General features: G+C 41.7%; 1 protein-coding gene across 4 annotated transcripts in view; it reads left to right on the forward strand.

Annotated features, from left to right (window-relative positions):
- The window catches only part of fam13b (family with sequence similarity 13 member B), a 96,166-nt gene extending 75,702 nt beyond the window's left edge, over positions 1-20,464 (forward strand). For 2 of the 4 annotated variants that reach the window (XM_030061546.1, XM_030061547.1), the window contains exons 10-24: positions 42-189; positions 2,789-2,886; positions 4,551-4,602; positions 5,231-5,360; positions 6,208-6,279; positions 7,349-7,622; positions 8,225-8,366; positions 8,980-9,061; positions 11,509-11,709; positions 12,538-12,752; positions 13,380-13,463; positions 13,626-13,721; positions 13,830-14,206; positions 15,068-15,169; positions 15,771-20,464. In XM_030061546.1, coding sequence (XP_029917406.1) covers positions 42-189; positions 2,789-2,886; positions 4,551-4,602; positions 5,231-5,360; positions 6,208-6,279; positions 7,349-7,622; positions 8,225-8,366; positions 8,980-9,061; positions 11,509-11,709; positions 12,538-12,752; positions 13,380-13,463; positions 13,626-13,721; positions 13,830-14,206; positions 15,068-15,169; positions 15,771-15,894 — 2,197 coding nt within the window. In that variant the 3' untranslated portion in view covers positions 15,895-20,464. The remainder of the gene's footprint in view (positions 1-41; positions 190-2,788; positions 2,887-4,550; positions 4,603-5,230; positions 5,361-6,207; positions 6,280-7,348; positions 7,623-8,224; positions 8,367-8,979; positions 9,062-11,508; positions 11,710-12,537; positions 12,753-13,379; positions 13,464-13,625; positions 13,722-13,829; positions 14,207-15,067; positions 15,170-15,770) is intronic. The other 2 variants (XM_030061549.1, XM_030061548.1) reach the window with 2 other exon arrangements.
- Positions 20,465-22,362: the final 1,898 nt, after the last annotated feature.

A 22,362-nucleotide genomic window follows, 5' to 3' on the forward strand; every position in this document is an offset into this window, starting at 1 on the left:
CTTAACTCTTTTGACTGGATTACCTGTTTTGTTTTTTTCAGGGTGGGTTCCAGTGATCCTGCAGCCCAGAGTTGCCATGGAGATGAGAAACAACAGACGGATTCTGAGGACAGTCCTTGCTCCACGGATGGGGAAACCCCACTCACACAGACTGCGCAGCGCACACAGTGCAGCGAGACAGACACACAGGTCTGCAGGCAACGCGCGCACACACACACACACACACACACACACACACACACATACCAGTTGCTGTGTGGGCTAGTGGCATATTTGCCATAGCTAACCTCCTTCCTGCCTCAGTCTTTATGTCCATTCCAAGGCTGAATGCTTGATATTATCAACACAGTCTGTGATTGTTCTGCTCTGATGGCTACAATAGCTGAAATTCATCTGGGGTATGAAGAGAGACAATCACAAGCCTGTTTCTCACACTATCTCACTCACTCACACACACACACACACACACACACACACACACAAACACTATTGTTAATTTTTTACAGGTGTTTGAATTTTAGTTTTAGTCTTAGTCATCTCTTGAAATATTTACTAATATTTTATAATAAATGAGCATCATTTTTAACATTGTATTAAGTTTACACCTGAAACAGTGCAAAGAATAAGCTATGCCTCAAGTATGTCAACATTAAAGCTCTTAAATAAACATTATGCCATGCACTCTTCTTAACGAATGTGATTGTTAGTTTCAGTGCATCAGGTGACTTTACACCAAAGATTCACAACTAGATGACTTGAAACCTGCAACTGCTTGCAAAAAACAGTCAGTACGTCTGGTGTACAATGTCCTGAAACATGCTAGTTTACACCAATGAGACTAGATGAGACAGCGTATAGTTTCCATAGCAACAGCTTACTTCAGTGTTTCTCAGGAAAACGGATCCTCTCTTCCTTGGAATTCCCCGTGGAGGAAATGAGTTTCTTCCTCTTGAGCGTTAATTTCTTGATTGCACGGTTGCACCGTGAACGCCGTGTTATCACTGTGGTTATGAATTTACAAGAGGGATATTCCACAGTCCGACTTCCAGTGACAGCAGCTTCATTGTCTGCTACGTTGTCTGTGTTGTTGGTGAAAGGGGCTACAGATTTGTGTTTACTTGCCTGTTTATTCATCTGACATTGAAATTTGTCATTTTGTTGGGACTAAATAAAAAACAAATTTCATCTTAAATTTTTTTTCCCTGAGCAATTTGTCACCTTTTTTTTGCCATCATAATGGAAAAAAAAACATCATCAATAACTACTTTTTGGCCAAAAATTTGTTGACAAAGTCAACACTGACACACACATACACACGTACGTTCACGCCAGCGCGATCACACACATGCGTGCACGCCAGCATGGTCACACACATGCACACACACACAGACTGTTTTGTTTTCACTAAATTATAGACATAAGCCAGTGACTTCATGGATAACTCACTGCCTTGTATATTAGATTATGTGTTAAAGTGAGATTCTTGTTTTTTGTGATTTTGGCGGCATCTTAAGCAGTAAGCAGCTGTTGCCTTGGTGTTTAATGCTCAGTGTTTGCATGTTAAGCATGTTAAAATATTCCACTGCATGACATATGATAGTATGGTGTTAATTAGCCTGTTATTATTATTAGTTTATGCTATGTAAACCTTGCAACTCCAATTTTAGTCCATAATTATTTTCCATTGTTTTGTTTTAAGTTGTGACATGATCCAGTGGCACCTTTTGAAAACTCAGTCTGTAACTTGAGAAATACTTGGAAGTTGACTTTTGGGAGACATGCACGATAGGTGCTGTCATCTAAAATGGCTCAGAGTATTGTGAAGATATATGTTTACAGTTGTACATTACGTATTACATTTTTAATAAGGATTGTCAGACTGGAAATCAAAACCCTTGGCTGTTCCCATCAAGCCACAGTGTCCTTGTCCCAGACCCCATTTTAGCTCCACAAAAAATGTCCCTGGCAAGAGAGAGGTGAGGGGCAGACAAGATGGCAGACAGTGAGGTTGTGCCTGGGGAGAGATGGCCACCCTGTCAGCCACTTCTCGAAAAGAAAAGAAAACTGGGTCAAATTCTCTAAATAGATTAGCCAGGCATTACAGATTGACAGCAGCACTTGCAAAACAAACACACACACATACACACACACACACACACACACACACACACACACACACAAAATTAAAAGATAATGCAGCACTGCTATTTCCTTTCTGTGTTGGCTAAAGTGAGCTCAGCTCATAAGTACTTTGCCATATGGAAATGACGATATAAATATAATGTGCGCTCTGACCCATATACACGCCGAGTCATCGTCATAGCAGTCCCACTTCTTCCTGTGAATTACTGCTGCATTATAATCATGTGGCAGCCGTTACCTCATGACTCACAGCTTTAATATTCTGATAAACCCAAGCTTAACTAAAATACGTTTGAGAAATATTATCCTGCAGTGTTTCCTCACTACTAATTCAGGATAGATGGAGGATGGGGGACTTCTGTTATGTGGCATTAAAACTGAGGAGACTGATGAAGACGATGCTGATTGTTGTAGCTTAATATCTTCTGCCAGGTTATTCCAACACAGTTGATGGCTGCTCGAATTTAGTCTTATATCTAGATTTTGGAACAGAGAGGTTTTATCTTGAAGAAGATGCCCAGAAGATTCATTATTGGTAGAGTAATGCAGAATAATTGATGGAATGGTTGCAGGTTAGATATCATGAGGTCCCATTCATACAAATCAGGAAATTTAACTTTTTATGTGCTGTTGTGCTTTCTCTTAGGATGCGATAGAGACTGGCACTGCCCAGGAAGAGAGCTTGGGAATGGACCTGGACACAGAGGCCCTTATAGATGCTGAGAACAACATCAACACTACCAGGTGGGTTGGTTTGATCGATTCCCTTCTTATTGTCCCAGAGCACAAGGCTGCCAGTTTGCTCTCAGGCTTGCAGTAAGTTCACTTTGAACGAACACAAAGACCATAGAGGAAAAGTCTCTGGGTCTAGGTTTTGTTCAGGGTTCAAGACCAGAAGTAGAGTTCATTTTGCTGGGAAACTTGGGACTGAATTTGAAATAGCAACATAGCTATATGCAGCTCATGTAGCAAGACTAGTCATCTTCAGTGATGAAGAGAGAGAAGACTTACAGACTACTGTGTAATTTGTCTTCTTCCCATAGAGGCACACATTCTTCCTCTCACACACGTGCATGGTGTTGTCTCATGGTGTTGTGAATGAGAAGAAAACAGATCACTTGACACACCAATCACTCTGGCATGATGACTCGGCCACAGTTTATTTGTGCCTTACCTCTTTCTCTCACATACACACACCCACTCCCTCCCTCCCTCTCACTCACTCACACTATGCACTCATACACTTGGACACTGTCACTGTGTCATGGCCCCAGCTTGTAATTGTTAACAACCTTAGTTAATGTGCTCTGGTCAAGTGGCATGCAAAACTTAATCATAAACACGGTTCAGCCAGCCAGCGCAAACAAGCCATTTCACACCAGGGAAGTGAAAACAGGCAAAATGTTCATCAGTAAGACAATCAATAGATACTGATTGATTTGCAGTTACATCATCAGTGTTTTTTCTTCTAAACAACAAAGCCAGCTTGTCATCTCTAGAAGAAAATATTTTTGCCACTATGCAAGCATGTTCATAGTGAATAATTGAAATTATTATTTTTTTTTTAATAAGATTAAATTTTAACTACTCCCATGGGGAAATTGCCTCATTAAATGGAAGCAGAATGCAGCAATTGCTTTGTGAGTTTTTCCACACAGTAGATCCTTCTCTGTGTAGAGGAGCTTTTAGTCGTGCATCATTAGTGTGCACACCATGTGCCTCATTCCTGGCTGTTTTTCTGCCTCAGTGCTGTTTCACTACTCGAGCTCAGTACTGTTCACCTCTGGTTGAGAACCTCAAGACTGAAGGAATATATAGATGGGCCCGTGACCACAATCACAACAGTTTTTTCAAGACACAGTGGTCATGATTTAATCATATTTCCTCAAGTTTTGCTTACTTAAGGAATGTAGATACAATAAAACTTGTGCACACTTGAATTTGCCAGAGACAGATGTTTAGGAGAGGACTGAAAGTCAGCTTGGATGAAGAAGGTCCTGCACACTGGGAGCAAATAAAGCTGTTTTGAATACAAGTGAAGTTGACAACTTTAAGTATTTATTTGATTCTTCAGTCTCTTAGTTTTTACTGTAGGCTTACTATAAAATAAACAGTTCTCTGCGATATAAGGCTGGTCACATCATAAAATAATCATGACATTTTGCCAGATTAGCTTACACAGCACTAGGCAACACAATTAACACTAGGCTAGTTAAGAAAAAAAAATAAAAACTACTGAAAATTTTAGTCCCTTGAGGAAATAATTGGGTAAAAACAATGTTGTGTTGACTGTTTCCATGTCTTTGTTAAATTTACAGTGCTCTGTGCACTGCTCCTTTTTTTTTTTTATTACTGAGTTATCATTATGTTATGATTATATCTGACATTTCTTATCTCTCTGTTTGCAGGCAGGACAGCCAACCCTGTGACAACATGGAGCAGACTGATACCATAAGCTGTGTAAGTGGCATTATATGGGTTTTTCTTTATGACTGTAATTCCTAGTGCTGCCTAGTGAAAGTAGACGAGTCAAATCATAGTCATAGTTCTCTGCAGTTGACTGAGAAGGTGGGGGCAAATAGTCGATTCGTCATATTGAAATGCCAACTGAGTCGACTATGAAAATTGTGAGTTGGGTACAGCCTTAGTAATTCCACATATCTCATTATGCTGGATGGCACTGTATTGGTTTCTGTGTTTGTTTGTTTGTTTGTTTTGTTTCCCTTTTACGGAGTTTTCTGTTGACGTTTTTTTTTTTTTTTCTCAAAGCACACATGCTCATTAATTTAAAAAAAAAAAAAAAAAAAGAAGTACAAGAAAGTTATTTAGGCAAATGATCTATGAAAATATTTGGCAATTCTAATCCACACCACAAATCTCACATTTTGTATCTCCTCTTTTTATTCAGTTCTCTAGTAGCATAACTTTATTTTTAGAGGGGGAAGCTGTCAAATTGGCAGCACTGCAGATGCTGTCTTGCTCTTTTAATGTTTTTTGTTGTTTGTTTGTTTGTTTTTTTTATGTTTTAGCCTGTCTCTCATCCTTCCTTAATTTCCTCCTTGTGTCCTTCCTTCCTTGTTTCCTCCAGGACTCTGGGTCGAGACGGTGTGACCAGAATGCCAATACCAGTGAGACCAACAGGAACCACCTGTCTCCATACCAACAGAGCACTGGCCACAGCCCCCACCTCCATCTCTTCCCCGACAACCAGTGGGAAGGTAGGTACACCCCCCCCATCCCATCATGCTCTGGGGAAAATCTTTGTGAAAATAATTATAGACACATCTCCAAATACAGCTCTAGTCGTTCAAATAGTATTTGGACTTTTGGAAATAATGTTTTATTTTTTTTCAATGCACAGTTAGTATTAAAAAGATAGAAAAATGGTAGATTCTCAGACTTCTTTTGATATCGTGATGTGTTGTAAGCCTTGAGGGATATTGCTTTTGGTTTGTCATTCTGTTAAAATAAAATCAAAAATAGTAATAGTAAAAGGCATGATACTTGGCTGTACCACAGAATATTAAGAGCTGCAGTAACATCATTTGGAAATGCAACAATGAAGTTGCATTGGCAGCTCTGCTGTTTGCCAGCCACAGATACAAGAATTTAAAGGGGAATTCCAACTGACTTTCAGACTTCGTGTTTGATGCATTATACATTGGCCTTAATGTGTTGTGTGTGGGTGTCTGTGTATTATATTTTTTTCAGTGTTTCAGGTGATATTATGAAACTGTACTACTTGAAACAATTGGGAAAAAAAGTTTTTGAGCAGTGATGTACTGTACTTAATACATAGTTTAGAATAAAATAAACGCAACACACACACAGAGTGAACAAAGGTTCAGGAGTGAAGTTGTTATGAATGGTTGACTCAGACCTCACGTCAAGTCTTCTCCACTATTCTCTCTCTCTCTCTCTCTCTCTCTTTCTCTTTTTCTCTCTCTCTCTCACTCTCTCTATATATATCTCTCTCTCCCTTCCTCCCTCCCTCTCTCTCTCTCTTGCTCTCTTCTTCCTCTCTTCTCTGTCTTCCTCCCCTCTTCCCTCCCTCCATCTGAACAGCGTCACCCCCCTCCCATCTCCACCTTCCCCCCATAGACTTCTCATGTATGCATCTGCAAAAGGAAGGACAAGGTAAGTAGTTACACGTCTTCTCGCCCATCCAACTTATCTGTCCCTCCTTTCTTTTCATCCTCTCCCACAGGTTTTGAGGTTATGGGCATGGCACATTGCTGACATGCAGTACAGGAAATACTGTATTATTGAAATATTAATGTGTTAAATGTCTGATATGATGGTGGACCATTATTAATTAATCACTGCATGGGAAACACTGTTCTAGCCTTCAGATTCAATAAGATGGAAGGTGGGCAGGATTGCTTTCATAGTTTCCCCAAAATTAAGTATGTATGAATTATCCAGTTTTCACCACCAAGAAAGATGCCTGATCCACCCTCCTGCCCTCCGCCCATCTTCATCTTTTTTCTTTCCTTCCCTTTCCTCTCATTATTCTTTTTCCCTCCTACAACAGGCTCGTGGGCAAGAATCATCAGGATGCCTCTTTTTTCTGAATATATCTCTTCACCTCTCTTTATTTTCTCAGCTCATCTCTTACACTCCTCCTACCCTCCCTCTCCTTCCCCTATTTTTTCCGGACTAGGCTTGTTAGCTCAGTGGAGACAGCAACGATACTATTAATCAGGCAAACAGTTCCTTCAGATCATGTAATTTCTGGAAAGGCACAGAATTTTGGCAAATCTAGTCCAGACAGAGCAAGTCAGGGAATTTATCAAACTTTTGGGGTGTTACATATGGAGTAACTAGTTATTCACCACATATAATATGTTTTTGATATTGTATTCATGTTACGGTATGTTCACTAATCTCAAACGAAGACAAATTCATAGTAGCTCTTTAGGTTGAACAGAGTAAAACAGAATGATTAACTTTGCATCAGAGCTCTAAATCTGAAGTGTCTTTAAAAAATTTGGTCAAGGGCAAAGAAGTCATATTACATTTATACAAGGAATGGAATTTCAACATATTCATCAAATGTTAGAGGGTTTTACATTTAACATGCAGCACTTATGGTAACTACTGGCTAATTATCTGTCTGTTCTCTCCCCTCTCCCACTTTCCTCTGTGTCCTCCCCTCTCCCTCGTCCCCTACCCTCCTCTTTCTCTCATCCTCCTCTCCCTCCAGACCCGGTCCCAGCCTACAAGTCCTGGCAAGATGACAATGAGAGTGGAGAGGCGCAGCTCTCCCCCCTGGCCGGTCGCATGGTCCCCCTGCCCCCGCTGCCCCTGGAGGAGGAGGGGGAGGAGGAAGAGGGGGAGGGAGGGCCAGACGCCTCCCCCTCCTCCTCCCGCTCCCACAGCCACCTCCTGGCACGACGCTTCCTCGACTTCGGAGCGCACAGTGCCCAGCGCTTCCTCCAGCAGGACCCCGACGCCACCTCGCCCACCAAAGCACAGAGGTAGGAGGGAGGAATCTCACACCAGATTCTCTTCATCTGTTGAAGGACTCAGTCACACCTGCAGCCTTTCGTCATCTTTGTATTGATTTGTTTAAGTTCACACTGACCAAGCACAAACCAGAACTTGTAAACATAACTGACATGGTCTCAGTCATTTATTGAATTTGGTACTTGCTGTATGATGACATCAAAGATATTGTTCCTGGGACGTTAAAATAAATTTGATTTCAGTCCCTGTAATGCACATATCCAAGTCTACATGTTCTGTACACGTGTTGTTTACATCTTCAAACTGAATACGATTAGATAAGGTTAATAATTACTAAACGTCTTTTGCAGACCGTTTAAGGTTAATACAGTGCACATTTTGCACATCATGTAGGCCATCTATGCTCTCAGACTTTGTCATGTGTTATATAGGGTATAACTTTATGTTTTAGTAATTTTTTGCGTGTTTCACATTGCATATTTAATTTTTAGTTTGCATTTGATTTGTACATAATTTCACATCTTTGACTGAAACTGTATGTACCTTCATAGTGCTTCCTTTTATATTTTTCTTTCGTTCATACATTTCTGTGTTCTTTCCTCTGGCACTCCAGGCCCCGTCGAGCGTCATTCGGCTCCAAAGAGGCGATGCGAGGAGGAGACACGGTGTCCCACCAGCTCACCAAGAAGCTGCAACACCTCAAGAAGAAAATAAAACAGTTTGAAGAACAGTTTGAGAAGGAGAGGAATTACAAGGTAAAAAAAAAAAAAATATATATATATATATATATATATATATATATATATATATATATATATATATATATATATATATATATATATATATATATATTTCTAGCTCATAGTGTGGTGTTATCATTGTGTAAACGCTGATGAATTATTTGGAATATTTCAACATGGACTCATCATTTGCAGTCCAAGCAATCTACCAAGAATTAGCTTTCTACTTAGCTGCCGTTTGCACTTTATTCATCCTGTCTGATTGGCTGATGAGTGTCTCGGTAGAAGAGCAGAGGCACAGATAAGTTTTATAAGACCGTGTAAGAGCACTGGTCCAACTGGGCCACTGACTGACCTACAACAACAACAACCAACCCAGGCCATCAGGCAGTCATTATTGTCACACCCACAGTAGCACTGAACATGGGTTAACGAATGCTGACCTCTTTACTTTTTGCATATTTTGTGAACTGTGTAGGAACCGCATTTTCTAAATTGTTGTAAAATTGTGTAACGTTAGCTTGACCTTTTCACTGAAATGCCAACGCTTGCTCTGTCCTTTTTCTCACCCTCTCTTCTCTTCCTCTTCCACTCTTTTTTTTCCCCCTGCCCCCTCTCTCCTCTGCAGCCCTCTCATGGAGATAAGGCAGCTAACCCCAAAGTCCTCAAATGGATGACTGACCTCACCAAGATCCGCAGGCAAATTAAAGGTAGAAACACTCTGCATGTGTTTGTATTTCTGTGTGTGTGTGTGTGTGTGTGTGTGTGTGTGAGAGAGAGTGTGGGTTAGAGTGTCTGTGTGCCATTCTGTTCCATGTTGGACAGCTTGACCCTCCCCACTCCTAACCCCTGACCTTTGTGACAACGCCAATATCGCATGCATGCTGGTCATGCACACAACCAAACACACACACCCACAAACACAGAGATGCAAACTCCTCACCTTTCGGCGTAATTTGGCAAAACAGGTATCCCGTGATTTTTGTGTAGAGATTTTTTTTTCTAGGTTAGATGGAGAATTGATTCATTTCAACTTCAGCAATACAGTCCCATGCTTTGCAGCACAGAATACCAGTTATGTCGAAAACACTTGAATGTGCAAAAAGTTATATTTACCAGTTAGAATAAAGGAGCTTACGAAAGGTACTTGAAGGCAACAATACAGCCAATGTCAAGGAGAACAGATGATCCGTCACAGCATGAGCCTATTCATTTCTATAGTATGAGAAGTGATGTGTCTAGCAACTTAAACTACTGTTTGGTAAGACTCATTGTTTGCTTTTGTATGACAGGAAATTTCCCTAGAGAAGATGTGGGTGTTTTCATTGTTCTGAGCGTGTGTCACCCTGCGGCATCAGAGATTAGATGTGTTTGCTTCATGAGATAAAGTTGGGCTGGTTGGGTAAGGTAACATCAGAAACACGTGGAAAACTAACATTCGTTGCATAGCTAGCCAGCCTTTGCTAGTGATTGTAGATCTTGTTGCTGCAGTTAGTCTTGTGATATCAGCTGATTACAGGTACTAAACAGTCGCAACACTACAGCTGGGCAGTGTCATGTCTCATATCTCTGAATGCTGCAATCTAGTTGGCACGTTAGCTAAGATTAACTGCTGGGTCAGCTCGCTCACTCACAAGGAAACTGCAGCGCTCTCAGCGAATGACTCGATGGAGTGTCCAGGGACTAATTAACGGCCAACTTGGCAGCAAATCTGCCCATTCTCACAGATCGTGTAATGTACGCTGGTAAATGAAATTCTAACGCAAGATGAAGTCATGATATCAGTTTTCCCGCAGCTCTTAGTTTTTGTCTGTGCGACTGTTATTGGCCTGGTGCAGGTGCTGTGGCTTTCTTGATAGCCTGTAGTCTCTCACTAGACACTGGCAGGTAATGCAGCTTGTTGACTCGCTCAGCCTCCTTATCAGCAGGGCCTCTGGTCTCGGCTCTGTGCCGTATGTCCAGCTCAGTGTGTCAGCCTGTACTAAACGCCTCCCAAAGTAGGATCAAAGTTGAACTTCTCATCCCTGTAGTCTTTCCAGGCACGGAGCTGTGGATTGGACACAGTATTATCAAGGCACTTATGGTCTGATTGAATATCTACAAGTTGTACATATGTAAACCTCTCCGTTCCACTGATCATGGCTAATAATTTGCCTTACTGATAAAACGGGCTGTCTTTTTGCATGCTGTTTTTATCTTGTTGTTGCTTTCTTGTTTTGGTTTTGTTGGTATATTCATCTCCCACATGTATTGATTGCTTTTATGTGTTTTATGTAGGATTGTTTTACCCCGCAATGGCTTTTGGAATTTGTTTGGATGGAAATAAACTTAAAAGTAACTAGAAATGAGCATGTAAAGCAAATATCTCGTGGGGGAGCATGCCCCCGGACCTCTCTAGTTGTGGTAGGTTTTCTCTGTCCACGAGATGTTCTCACCTTTAATAACCCCTTACCTGTTTGCATCCTTGCGCACACGAGTATCCACACACACATACATACACAAACACACCGAGGCGTGACGTGGCTCTCACATGTGTGGCTCCCGCCCTTCACCGTGTTGGTGCGTCCTTGTGAATCCATGTTCATTGCCGCAGGGGTGCGTTCAGCAAGGTTAAACGCTGCATAATGTTACGTTCTGTTATCACGAGGGCTTTGGTTATCAAATACCTTGAAAATGTAATCATGGAATTTGAAAAAAAAAGATGTTTTACAAGCAGAAAATGGGAAACAAACATCACAAATTTTCAGATATGTAGTTTGATCATGATTTTCCAAAATATTTTTTGAATTTTGTCCTTTGAGAAACTATTAATCACCTCCATCTCCTTAGCCCAAGCAAACACAGACAGCTGCGTGGTCAGTGTGTCAGAAATTTCAAGAAAATGTGACACACTACATACAGGATTTTAAATATTTCCCCATGCTGCTTTTATTGTGCATCGTTTCACCACACTGATAAACCCCACTATATTAGCTCCCCTCTCCATATGTGAAGTGATGCCTCTCCTTTTCGGAGAACGCAGTGGCCACAACATTTCTCTCTCTGTCTCAAAACAAAAATTCTAAACAACAATAACGCCAGCACCCACTCTCCTCCTTCCTCCCTCCTCCTCCTCCTCCCGCCCACCGACCGATTGATTGATTGATTGACTGACCAGGACGCCAGCACCATCTTTTACCCAGAAGCACCCTGAGGCACCAGGCTTTGCTCCATTCACACAGACGCCACCATGCTCCCCCTTGCCCCTCCTCCTCCTCCTCCTCCTCCTCCTTCTCCTCTACCTGCTCACCCCCCCATCACACACTCACCCCCCCTCACCACCCCCACTCAGGCCTGTGCTCTAGACAGTATCACCTCAGTAAGTACCAACCCCTCAGTAAGTAGAAAATATATACGCTACTTAACTGTGCGGTAACACTTTACTTTGTGATGACCTTATTCCAGTATGTTAACCTTAGCCAAAGTACTGTAAAGGCATAATAATAATACTCTCTCTGCTTATTGAAAGTGTGATACGTGCTGTATTTACGAAAGAATAACATCACAGCATGAATACAATTATGTTCTGCGAAGCATAACTGTGTACTTTTTTGTGTATAGTTTTGCATAGGGCAAGTAATAATCAGGAGTAAGATCATTGTGGAGTGAAGTGGTACCTTTTATATAGAGATAATTATACACCCAGTACTAGAAGGGATGCCTATTCCAGTGTTTGTTGTTTTGTTGCCGTTAAACTTGGTCTCAGCTGTTAAAACTCTTCATTGTTGGAACTATTTTTCCGCCGTATCCCGCTGTATTTTGTGCTCGCTGTTTGGAGTTTGACTTTGTGTGTGTTGTGGGCGTGTATGTGTGTGTGTGTGCACCTGTGTTGTTGTCCTGTGTGTGTGTGTGTGTGTGTGTGTGAGAGAGAGTGTGCTTTCTCGGCATGTTCCCCCCCTTCTCCGCGAGGTGTTGTCTCATGTTCACCATGGCAGCTGTCCATCAGACTCCTGCATGTTTGACCATCCAAAGGCAGATTTTTTTCAGACATTGTTAGACTGAAGTTTCTCGCTGTCTGTCTTTTTTTCCCCCAATCTCTACTCACTTTCTCTCTCTCTCTCTCTCTCCTCCATCCTTCATATTTTTTTGCCTTCCATCTCTTTCCTCATCACTTTATCCTTCCCTCTCTCATTCTTTCCCTCCCCAGATGCCAAACATCGTGCAGAGAGCGAGCTGGGGCCTCAGACTCGTCCGAGGAGCAACACCCTGCCCAAGAGCTTCGGCTCCTCGCTGGACCACAGCACCCATAATGCATCCGGGGACGTCAAGGATCAGCATCCCACCAGGGAGGAGACCCTGGAGTTGATCCAGCGCAGGGTCAAAGGGAAGAGGCAAGAGGATGGATGGCCTGAAGACATCAAGGTTAGACACAGAACATTTCCATGACACAAGGTCAGGACCTTAATACCGGGTCACCGCAAACTTTAAAATAGTCCTGATTTTTTATTTATTTATTTATTTATTTTTCTGGAGAAACATTTTCCACTTTATTTTACATATCCTCTATTTATAAATTGAGTATACGAGTTATCAAAAGTTTCCTAACACACTATAACTTTATAGTTGCATTCATTTTTGGAGAGAATTGTTTGGCATGCCCTACAATATAGTGAGTTTACTATTTAGAGCATGTTTGTTCGGCCGGGTGACAAAGACAGAATCAGATATCTCAATATTTTTGATTGAATACCTCAATATCAATATTGTGGCAATATTGAAGGAATGACTATGTCCACATAATGATTAAAAAATGCATAGACTGTTTACCGCCTACAAGCTTATCGTGTAAACTGAATATAGTTACAAATAAATAAGTTGGAATTAAGTGTTCCTCATGATTTTTGACTGGACTTGTGTAAATTCTTACTTGCAGGTCACAATTATGTGGCTGTACATTTGCGACCTGCACAAATTAGTAGGATAAGGAGCAGAGAGGGCTGGCCTGAAGCTGTTATTATCTGTCTATTAACTATTATTATCCCTTTGAAGAAAATGACAAAGGAGCAGCTGTCCTGTGAGAAGACGGTCCTTCAGAAGAACCTGCTGCACTACGAAGGCCTGCATGGTCGACCTGTAAGTCACCACTGAGCTGTTTAGTCGCAAATCCTTCCTTTGATGCCAGCCACTATCGCTCTCTTTTATTTTCTGAAGCCGCTTGAGTCATCACATTCAGACTTGTTCAAACCGGTTCTGCCTCTTTCTGTGCCTCCGCCCGTCTCCCTTCTTCTTTCCCAGGTGACCAGAGAGGAGCGTCTGGTGGTGAAGCCTCTCTACGATCGCTACAGACTGGTCAAGCAGATGCTCACCAGAGTCAGCATCACACCTATTATAGTACGTATACAACACACACACACATGCCATAACTTCATACATGATACCAGCATAATACTTTCTTAGCATTACAATTTTTATTCAGTAAAACCTTTCCCTCTCTCCCAGGTGTCCCCTTCTAGCAAGAGGCGGAGCCAGACCCTCCAGCCAATCATCGAGGGCGAAACTGCCCACTTCTGCGACGAGATCAAGGAAGAGGAAGAGGATGAAGGGAAAGGAGCAGAGGAGGACCAAGAGGAGGAGAGGGAGGGGGAGGATGAGGATGATGAGGAGGGAGAGAGCAGTGGCGGGGAGGTGCAGAGCTCCGAGGTCATCATGGCGCTCGACCCCTTGACCCCAGGCGACGGGCCAATGAGGAGCCAGAACGACCCCGACAGCCAGACCGACAAGAGCCAGACGGGAGGCCCGATGAAAGCCAAGCTGGAGGAGGGGTCAGGCAAGCTGGCACTGGACCTGCGGCTGTCCAGCTCCAACGCCTCATCTATGTGAGAAAACACACACACACACACACACACACACACATGGGTACTGGTGTCTGAATACCAGTATCATTCAGAGGAAAATGTGCCGTGTTACCTCCAACTTCTCTGTGTGCAAAGACAAGCAGTGACAAAGAGGAGGACGGATGAATGCTGAAAACACAGCTGTTGTCCATTAATACAGTCATCCTGTGAACATATCACTTAGCTCACAGCCAACATTAATACACACACACACACACAGACATATGTCTCTAATCTGTACATCCAGGTTACTTTATCCGGATAGTTGATCCTTCTTACCATCACTGCTCACTTCCTGCTCACAGCTGCTTCACTTCCTGTCCTCACCGTGCCCCGTCTACAGAAATAACATCAGCGCTTTTTCTTTACTTCTTCTTTATCAGCTTTACTTAAGTGCTTAAGTGCTCGTTTAGCTGTGGGTGAGGACACGAATTATTCTTGTTTGAGGCCTAGAATGTATACCACTGCTTTAAAGTAGGAATTTACTTTAAAGTACTTTAATAATTTGTGCTACTTGTAAGACTACTTCAGTTAATTGCTAATTTATAAGAGTAGTAATATGTTTTAACAGGCCGGGCCAAAATTCACAATATATGTCTCTCTTTTTCACAGTTTAAAAAGGATTGAGAATGCATGATGGAATTCCATTCATCAGAGAGACTATTTGACATTAAGGCCGGAAGAATACTGTCATTTATCTGCTGTGTAATCACTTCATGTTTACCGTGACCTGTCTTAAGCCCCCAGGTGGCAGAGATCAAACTGGCACCAAGCGACTCCTCACTTGTTTCTGTAGTATTGTGGCAGGCTAACTGGTTCTCCATGTGTCCCGTCATCCCCCAGGCCAGAGTTACTGGAGCAGCTGTGGAAGGCCAGAGCAGAGAAGAAGAAACTGAGGAAGACCATCAGAGAGTTTGAGGAAGATTTCTATCAGCATAATGGCAGGTAGGTGGAGACACACACAGTCACACACCAGCACAAACTCAGCTGACTGTCGACATCATGCATGTAGTTTTGTTCCTGGTGTCTCATGAAAAACAGAACTTTTATATGTGTGAACAGACACATGCACACATTATTCGTACACAAGTCTTACACAGGAAGTGTTTTAATTATTTATTGACTCATGTTGACTATAGTCATGCCAAGGAGGGCCAGCACTTCAGTCATGTCAGTCAGTCATTCAGTGATTCAGTAAAATACTGCAGAAATCCAAGGGCATACCTGTGCACATGCATTACACTGTCATATATGGCCCTTATAATCTTGATGTGCAGCTCAGTAACTGCATGAACCATCAGATGTCGATCCAAATGGGATTAAAATTACTGTAGGAAATTAGAATTATGTCAAAATACAGAAGGTTGTCTCAGCTGAAACATGCCTGGAGGAAATCACAGACATGTTTGCTCCAGGTGAGAAACATTTCCCACTGTAATAAGTTCATAATAAACAACCCACAGAGGATGAAGATCAGCTTCATCATCGGGGACTTGGTGAGAAAATAGAAAAACCTCCTCTCATCTGTCTCCCTCCTCTCCTGCAGAAATGTTCAGAAGGAGGACCGAGTGCCGATGCTGGAGGAGTACAGGGAGTACAAAAGGATCAAGGCCAAACTCCGCCTCCTGGAAGTCCTCATCAGCAAGCAGGATTCCTCCAAATCCATCTAGACCCGCCCTCCCTGGACACCCACGGCACATCAGGTACCCTTAACAGCCGCAAGGACCCGCCCATCCAGGAAGTCCTTCAGCCAGCCAGGCGTCATCACAACTACGAGGGCCGGCCCACCTCGGAAAACCTCCAGCCAATGATTTTCCACAACCGTACGGGACATGCCCACTGTGGACGTCCTCAGCCATTTGACATCCATCATTTCTGAGAGGACACGTCTACTCATGAAGTCCTTTTGAACATCAAGACACATCAGGACACTCATGTCACCTCCTCTTGTGATGCTGCACTCATGTCATATGGGGAAAAAAAAAAAAAACAACTCAGATGTTTGAAAGCATTTGCTTTAAGTGTTAAAATTTGAACTTGATAGAAGTGTTACGTCTTCACTCGTTCAAATTAATTTAAGCCATCAACATGCCATAATTGAAGTTTACTGTGTAGACGGTGGTGGCTGTTTGGCCTTTTCATACTTTACACACATTTACTGAGTGATATGTTTTACAAATCCATGTTTTACAGAGAACTGAACATCACAAATATCAAATCCAGTCAGTAGTCGTGTCTGGCTGTGGCCTTGTTGTGTGTGAGCACCACATTACTTGAAATTTGTTGTAGTATTTGACATAAATACATCATTCCCCGCTCTTGATACTAAGTATTTCCTTATTGGTGACAAGTTGGACAAATTGGGTCCACTGCCAAAGTGATTTAGTGTTTACCACCTTAAAGACGACATGAATGGAGGGGCACATTTACCATCCTTCCCATATGACATGAATGCAGCATCACCCGTGGCCCCGCCCACTTTCCCCACCACTCCATTCTGCCTGCGCGTCATCTGACCCCCGGCCACAGCTAATACATAAAGCCACCATGTTTAAAGAGGAACCACCGTCATCATCATCATCATCATATTGTCATTCCACCAACCACGCTCAAGACTTTGCTCTTGTTTTTTCATGTCTCATTTTTCCTCTCTCCGAGGAAAAAAATAATACGTTCTGACTTTTTTTCTAACATTTTTTTTTTCTGCTATTGTCAATCTTATTTATGGATGTTGCTCTAGTGTTGTTTTTCTTTTTTTTTTTTTTTTCCCTCACGCTGAGGAATCTTATCGGACAACTTGAGGACCTGCATTTTACACGCTCTTCGCTCAAACACTTGTTCTTTTGTTTGGGACGTCGCGCTCCTTGACAAGTCCCGCCCTCCGCGTCCTTCCGGGAGACGAGGTTTGGTTGAACCGCTCCGCTCTGAGGCGACGGGTGATTTTAATCTCTCAGACTTTCCGAGTGTTTGTGGATTCAGTTCACAGAACTCCATCCAGCGCATCCCGGATGCTTCACCTTCTGACTGGTTTTAAGATTAACTCACAAAGTCGAAAAAGAAATGAGCATTCACGTGTATGTATTCCTGTTCAGTTGATATATACATACATGTTTGTTTTGTGAGACACTACTATGTCCATGTTTTCTTGAATGGAAAATAATAACTTGTGTTTCAAGGGAAAAGATAAAAAAAAAAAAAACCTGTTGATATTACTGTTAATGTGATATTTACAGTTTGACCTTCACACTGTTCTGAAAGGAAACTGATTGAATGCATCAGTTCATGACTGGTTCTCATTTTATCATTATTTTTTTTCTATTCTTGAGCCTTTTTTTTTTCTATTTAAAGATGTTTGTCAGTAAATCCTATCATACAGTAGTATTCCATGCATCTGTCACTCACAAATTCTCTCTGCAGTAAGGCTGGACTCGGATTCCCATGAGCCTCTTGGCGCCGAGAGCCCCACTGGCTTTCTGGAAGATCTTAATGCTGCCTCGTGCTCCTCGTAAGCTCTGATCCCTGAATGTGTAAGACATAAATTTCATGCATTCAGATCTCCATTGTTGGAGTTATAGAAAATCCAAATTCTTTCTTCTCGAAAATTGTGATATTTTTGGCAGAACCTGAAGGCAGCGTTAGTGTGGCTCTGACGGATGTTTGATCGTAGCTCTCACATGTTTATTTGTACGGCTCAGATTCCAACACTGCCAGAGCAGGTTTTGAACACAGAGAGGCAACGCTGTCTTTGTTTCAGTAAACAGGAAGTTTGGACACAAAATAATTTAGATTCCAGCATTTAACTCTCACACAGGAAGTATTGTAATCCTCCAGCGTCGTCTTGATTTTTTCCTGGTTGATTTGCAACAGGCAACTTCGAGGACAGCTATAACCGTTTGCCACTAACATTCAGAGCTGAGGTCCTGATTAGTGTGTTAGCGAGAGGCCGTGTGAGTGTGTGTGTGTGCTGGGGAAGAGGATGACTCCTCCAGAAGCCATGCTACCTTGTGTTGGACAGAGGGAGTCCAGAGGTCGGAGAGCCATTGAGTCTCACCTCCGGCCTCCTGCCAAATGAATTATGGGATGTACAAGCTGCTGTAGGCCAGTAGTCAGAGTAGAGAAATATTTTTGCCCTGGCCGGGGCGGGGTGCCACCACCCTGCGGAGCCTCCACCCCCTCAAAGAGGCCGGGGGACGATGACAGTCACACCGACGGTAAACTGGAGGTTGATATCGACTGCAGTCTGTCAGTGGAAGGCAGTGATATGGAGTGAAAATGATGCTGTGTGCGTGCGTGCGTGCGTGCGTGTGTGTGTGTGTGTGTGTGCATGTGTGAGAGGGATAAAGAGAGTCCATGGGATGTTGCGGTATGTGTGTGTGCGGTGGTAAAGGAGGATGGCGGTTCATGTAAAAAAGATGTTATTTGCACAGCATTCAGAGAATGCAGCCCGTTTGTGTTTGTCAGTTTAATTTCTAAAATAAAGCACTGCTTATATACAAATATAAATATATAAATATATATAGATATATATATAGATATTACACCCGAAGGAATGAATGTCACAAATGTTTAAATTATTTCAAATGACATGTTTGGCCCCTTTTGTTTGTTTCATTATATCTGTGACACTCTGAGAATGTTTTTCTTTTTTCTTTTTTTTTTAATATTACTATTATTATTGCTATTACTATCATTACCATTGTTTTGTATGATAATAATAATGACGACAATAATCCTTTTTGTATTTACTCACTAAACCCCTGTACAAACAGCTGTAGTAGTTAGTCTGGCACTGTGTTGGCTAATCAGACCTGAACCTGCTTCGTTCTTTTCTTTGCGTTTGGTTTGGATTTGTTTTCTGTGTAAGATATAAGCTAATAGAGATGCAGTACTGTAGTGAGCTTGCATGGCAGCACAGCATAATAGTATGAATAACATATGATGTATTGTTTCTTTCTATTATTTGTGCCATGAAGAAGAAGCAATAATAATAATAAAAAAAAAAAAAATATTGCGTGAGGTCCTGCAGTATCCAGTATCGGGAATCGTGGTGATGTTGGGATGGATCCGACCGTGTGTGTGTGTGTGTGTTTCAATGTGTGTGTATTTCAGTTATTGTTTTATCTCTGTTTTTTGGTTTTTGGTATTGTTTTCTACCCTGCAGACTGACACACACACATGCACACACACTGATATTCAGCTGACCCTCGGGGTTTCAGCATCTTGCTTACTGACACTTTGTCCAGCAGTGACACACACACACACACACACACACACACACACACACATACTGGGAGAAACCGGTTGGACACCAGAATCGAGTGTGTTTTTACCACTGTTGTCAGCATAATGGGTTTGGATTTGTTTCTGGCCGCACCGCTGAAAACCAAAATATGAAGAAGCCTGCAGTTTGAGACGAGAGCTCGTTGTGAACAGGGATCGCTAAGCCAATGACAGTCGTGTCATATCTGAAAACATTCCAGTTTCTATCATCATAACTTCTCAAAAAGTGGAAAAAAAAATCCATCGTCAGTCTCTTATTAAGGGCTTTCTTTTAAGTTTTTTTTTTGTGTTTGAGTGCAACAAGGTGAATAGTTAGTAGTTCAAGGTGAATGTTTGTCACCTTTTTCTCTTTTTTTTTTTTTTCCTTACACAGATGTTTACTTTCAAACTAGCAGAACACTAGACTTTCTCTTTACATTGTGCCTGCAACAGACTGGTAAAATTCACGTGTGCTTCACATGTTGTACAACCTGTAGATGTCCCCTGTCCCCCCCCCCCCGTCTGTGTACCGTGTGCTCCATCACACACTTTAACCAAGCCGACATGCATGGTCGTGTTCACAGACCTGCAGCCGGGGAGTTTACAGCAGAAAGCACCGTCAAAGATGTTCCACAGCTCGCTCCTCTTCATAGAAATGCACTGAAACAGCAATGAGAAAGATTAAATATCTAGTCCCTGTGGCGGGGGATTCATGTTCAAATAATGTCAGCTGTTTTATAAATCAGTAGGCCGTAAGATCCTGGTGTCAAAACACATGTTTGGAAATTTAAGAAAAATAAGATTTCTCTGTTGCCACTTTGTTTTTCAGACACTCCAGACCTGATCCCACATTCAGTCTTCTGTTCAAATTGCAAACAGTGACAGAAACTGTGATTTACCTCAAAATGCCACAGTAGATCAGTTTTTAAAAAGAAAAAAAAAAAAAAAGCCTTTCCTGACATCTTTGACGTTGAATTTTCCTATAAATTCCCGTGGCTGGAGGGATTCAGGAGGGGTCAGGCTGTTTCCCTCCTGGTTTCCTGTCCCTCGAGGTCAGTCTCCATGTGATACTGTGTTTTATCACATAGATATATTGTATGTATGTATCTATAAACGTTTTCTTACTTTGTGAATGCTTTTGTTTGTTTCTTCATTTACAACATGATAAAAAAAAAATGCAATCAGTAATAACGTACATTTACGAACGGAAATAAAGATTGTAAATTCACAAGCTGTGCCGCGTCGCCTCTCTTGGTTCTTTCTGCCGCCTGTGCTCAGACTGAAAACTAACTCTCACTGCTTACCAATGCATGAGAGGCTGCTGCTTAAAACAGATCTTTCAGCCAAAAAACGTGGAAAACCTGAATATCCTGCAAAATGTTAGGTTAAAAATAGATTTAAAAAAATAAATATGTAATAATAGTGACATAGTAGGCAGAATATGGGCTTGTTTCAGCAAACATGCTGATGTAATGAGAGTTTGTCCAGAAGTCATTTATCACAGGGCCAAAGGCGGCTGATCAGCTTCTGGCTCACAGCAGCAACTGGTAACCTGCGCCCTCTAGTGGCCAGTAGCGGTAAAAAAAAAAAAAAAAATGAAAACCAGTCAACATCAGGACCAGGAAGCCAAAGTCCCACCTGAAATAAAATAAAGGTTTTCTGTTGAAATCAGATGGTGGGTGCTTGTGGCTGGAAGGAGAGCTCTAGGCGGGAAAAATAAATTAAAATTAATTTTAAAAAAATAATAAAAGCACTTGAAAACATGTTCATCATGGGCCTTGTGAGTCAAAATGCTCTGTGCATGTAGCTGACGAAATAAAAATGTCAGAGCAGCTGTAAAAGAAGAGCTGAAGGAATCGTGTACGGTATGACTGAGCTCCAGGTACATAAATCTGAGGAATAATCGAGCTCAAATCAACCTTGGTTTTTAGTGTTTTTTTTTTTTTTTTTTTTTTATGTTTCTCACAGCGTTCACCATTTCCTTAATTAATCTGGTGGAGTCTGCCTGCGCTGATGCTGAGATGTACTGATTAAACCTTTGAGTGGCTCTAAGTTAATTTCAGAAAATAAGACCTTGAGTGTTTTGTTCTGTTTTTTTTTTTTTTTTTTTTTCTCTCCAAGGTTCGGTGGCACTGAAACTCGTTTTAGTGTTTTGTTTTGTTTTTAAACCAGATTTTATCATCATGACTCTCTGCTGCTGTTTGTGTGCTTTACTTCATTCCACCATTGACTTTTCTACATCATGAGTGTAAAAAGAAAAGAAAAGAAAAATCAACAAAAAGAGGACCTGTTGCAGTACGTCTGTTTTTGACTGATGTTACATCAAACTGAAGACAATGAATTTCACAAACCAGGCTTCCTTCTCCTTTTCTTAAAATCAAATTCAAGCACTTGTCAAGCTTTTCCAGCACCTTGTGGCTTTTTATGGCAACTCAAAACGCTTATTTCACCTTTTCATCACATTAAATCAGATACTGCTGTGCTATAAACGACTAAAATTATGTCTAGTGAGAGCGCTCTACAGAGAGGAGACAAATTAGTTTCAAGTTTCAAAATGTGTCACCGACCCATTTACCCATTTAATTCAATTTCAAGCACTTTATTCAAATCCAAGCACTTTTCAGATCTTGAAAATGCCAGATTGAAATTCAAGTGTTTGCAAGGATTTCGAGCACCTGTACGAACTCTGACAAACAAATTCCTTGAAAGTCATTGAAGCGTCTTTGAATCTGATATCAGGGAAAACGTAGAAGGTTGAGCAGGTTGGAAGGTGGGAGGATGGAAGCTGACATGCCTTGCTCAAGGGCACCCTGACAGCAGGGCTAGGCAGCAGTACTTATCATGGTACAGTATATTTTAAATAGAAGAAAGGTAGCTGT

The sequence above is a fragment of the Myripristis murdjan genome, chromosome 10 (assembly GCF_902150065.1).
Source record: "Myripristis murdjan chromosome 10, fMyrMur1.1, whole genome shotgun sequence".
In the NCBI taxonomy this organism is placed as follows: Eukaryota; Metazoa; Chordata; class Actinopteri; order Holocentriformes; family Holocentridae; genus Myripristis; species Myripristis murdjan.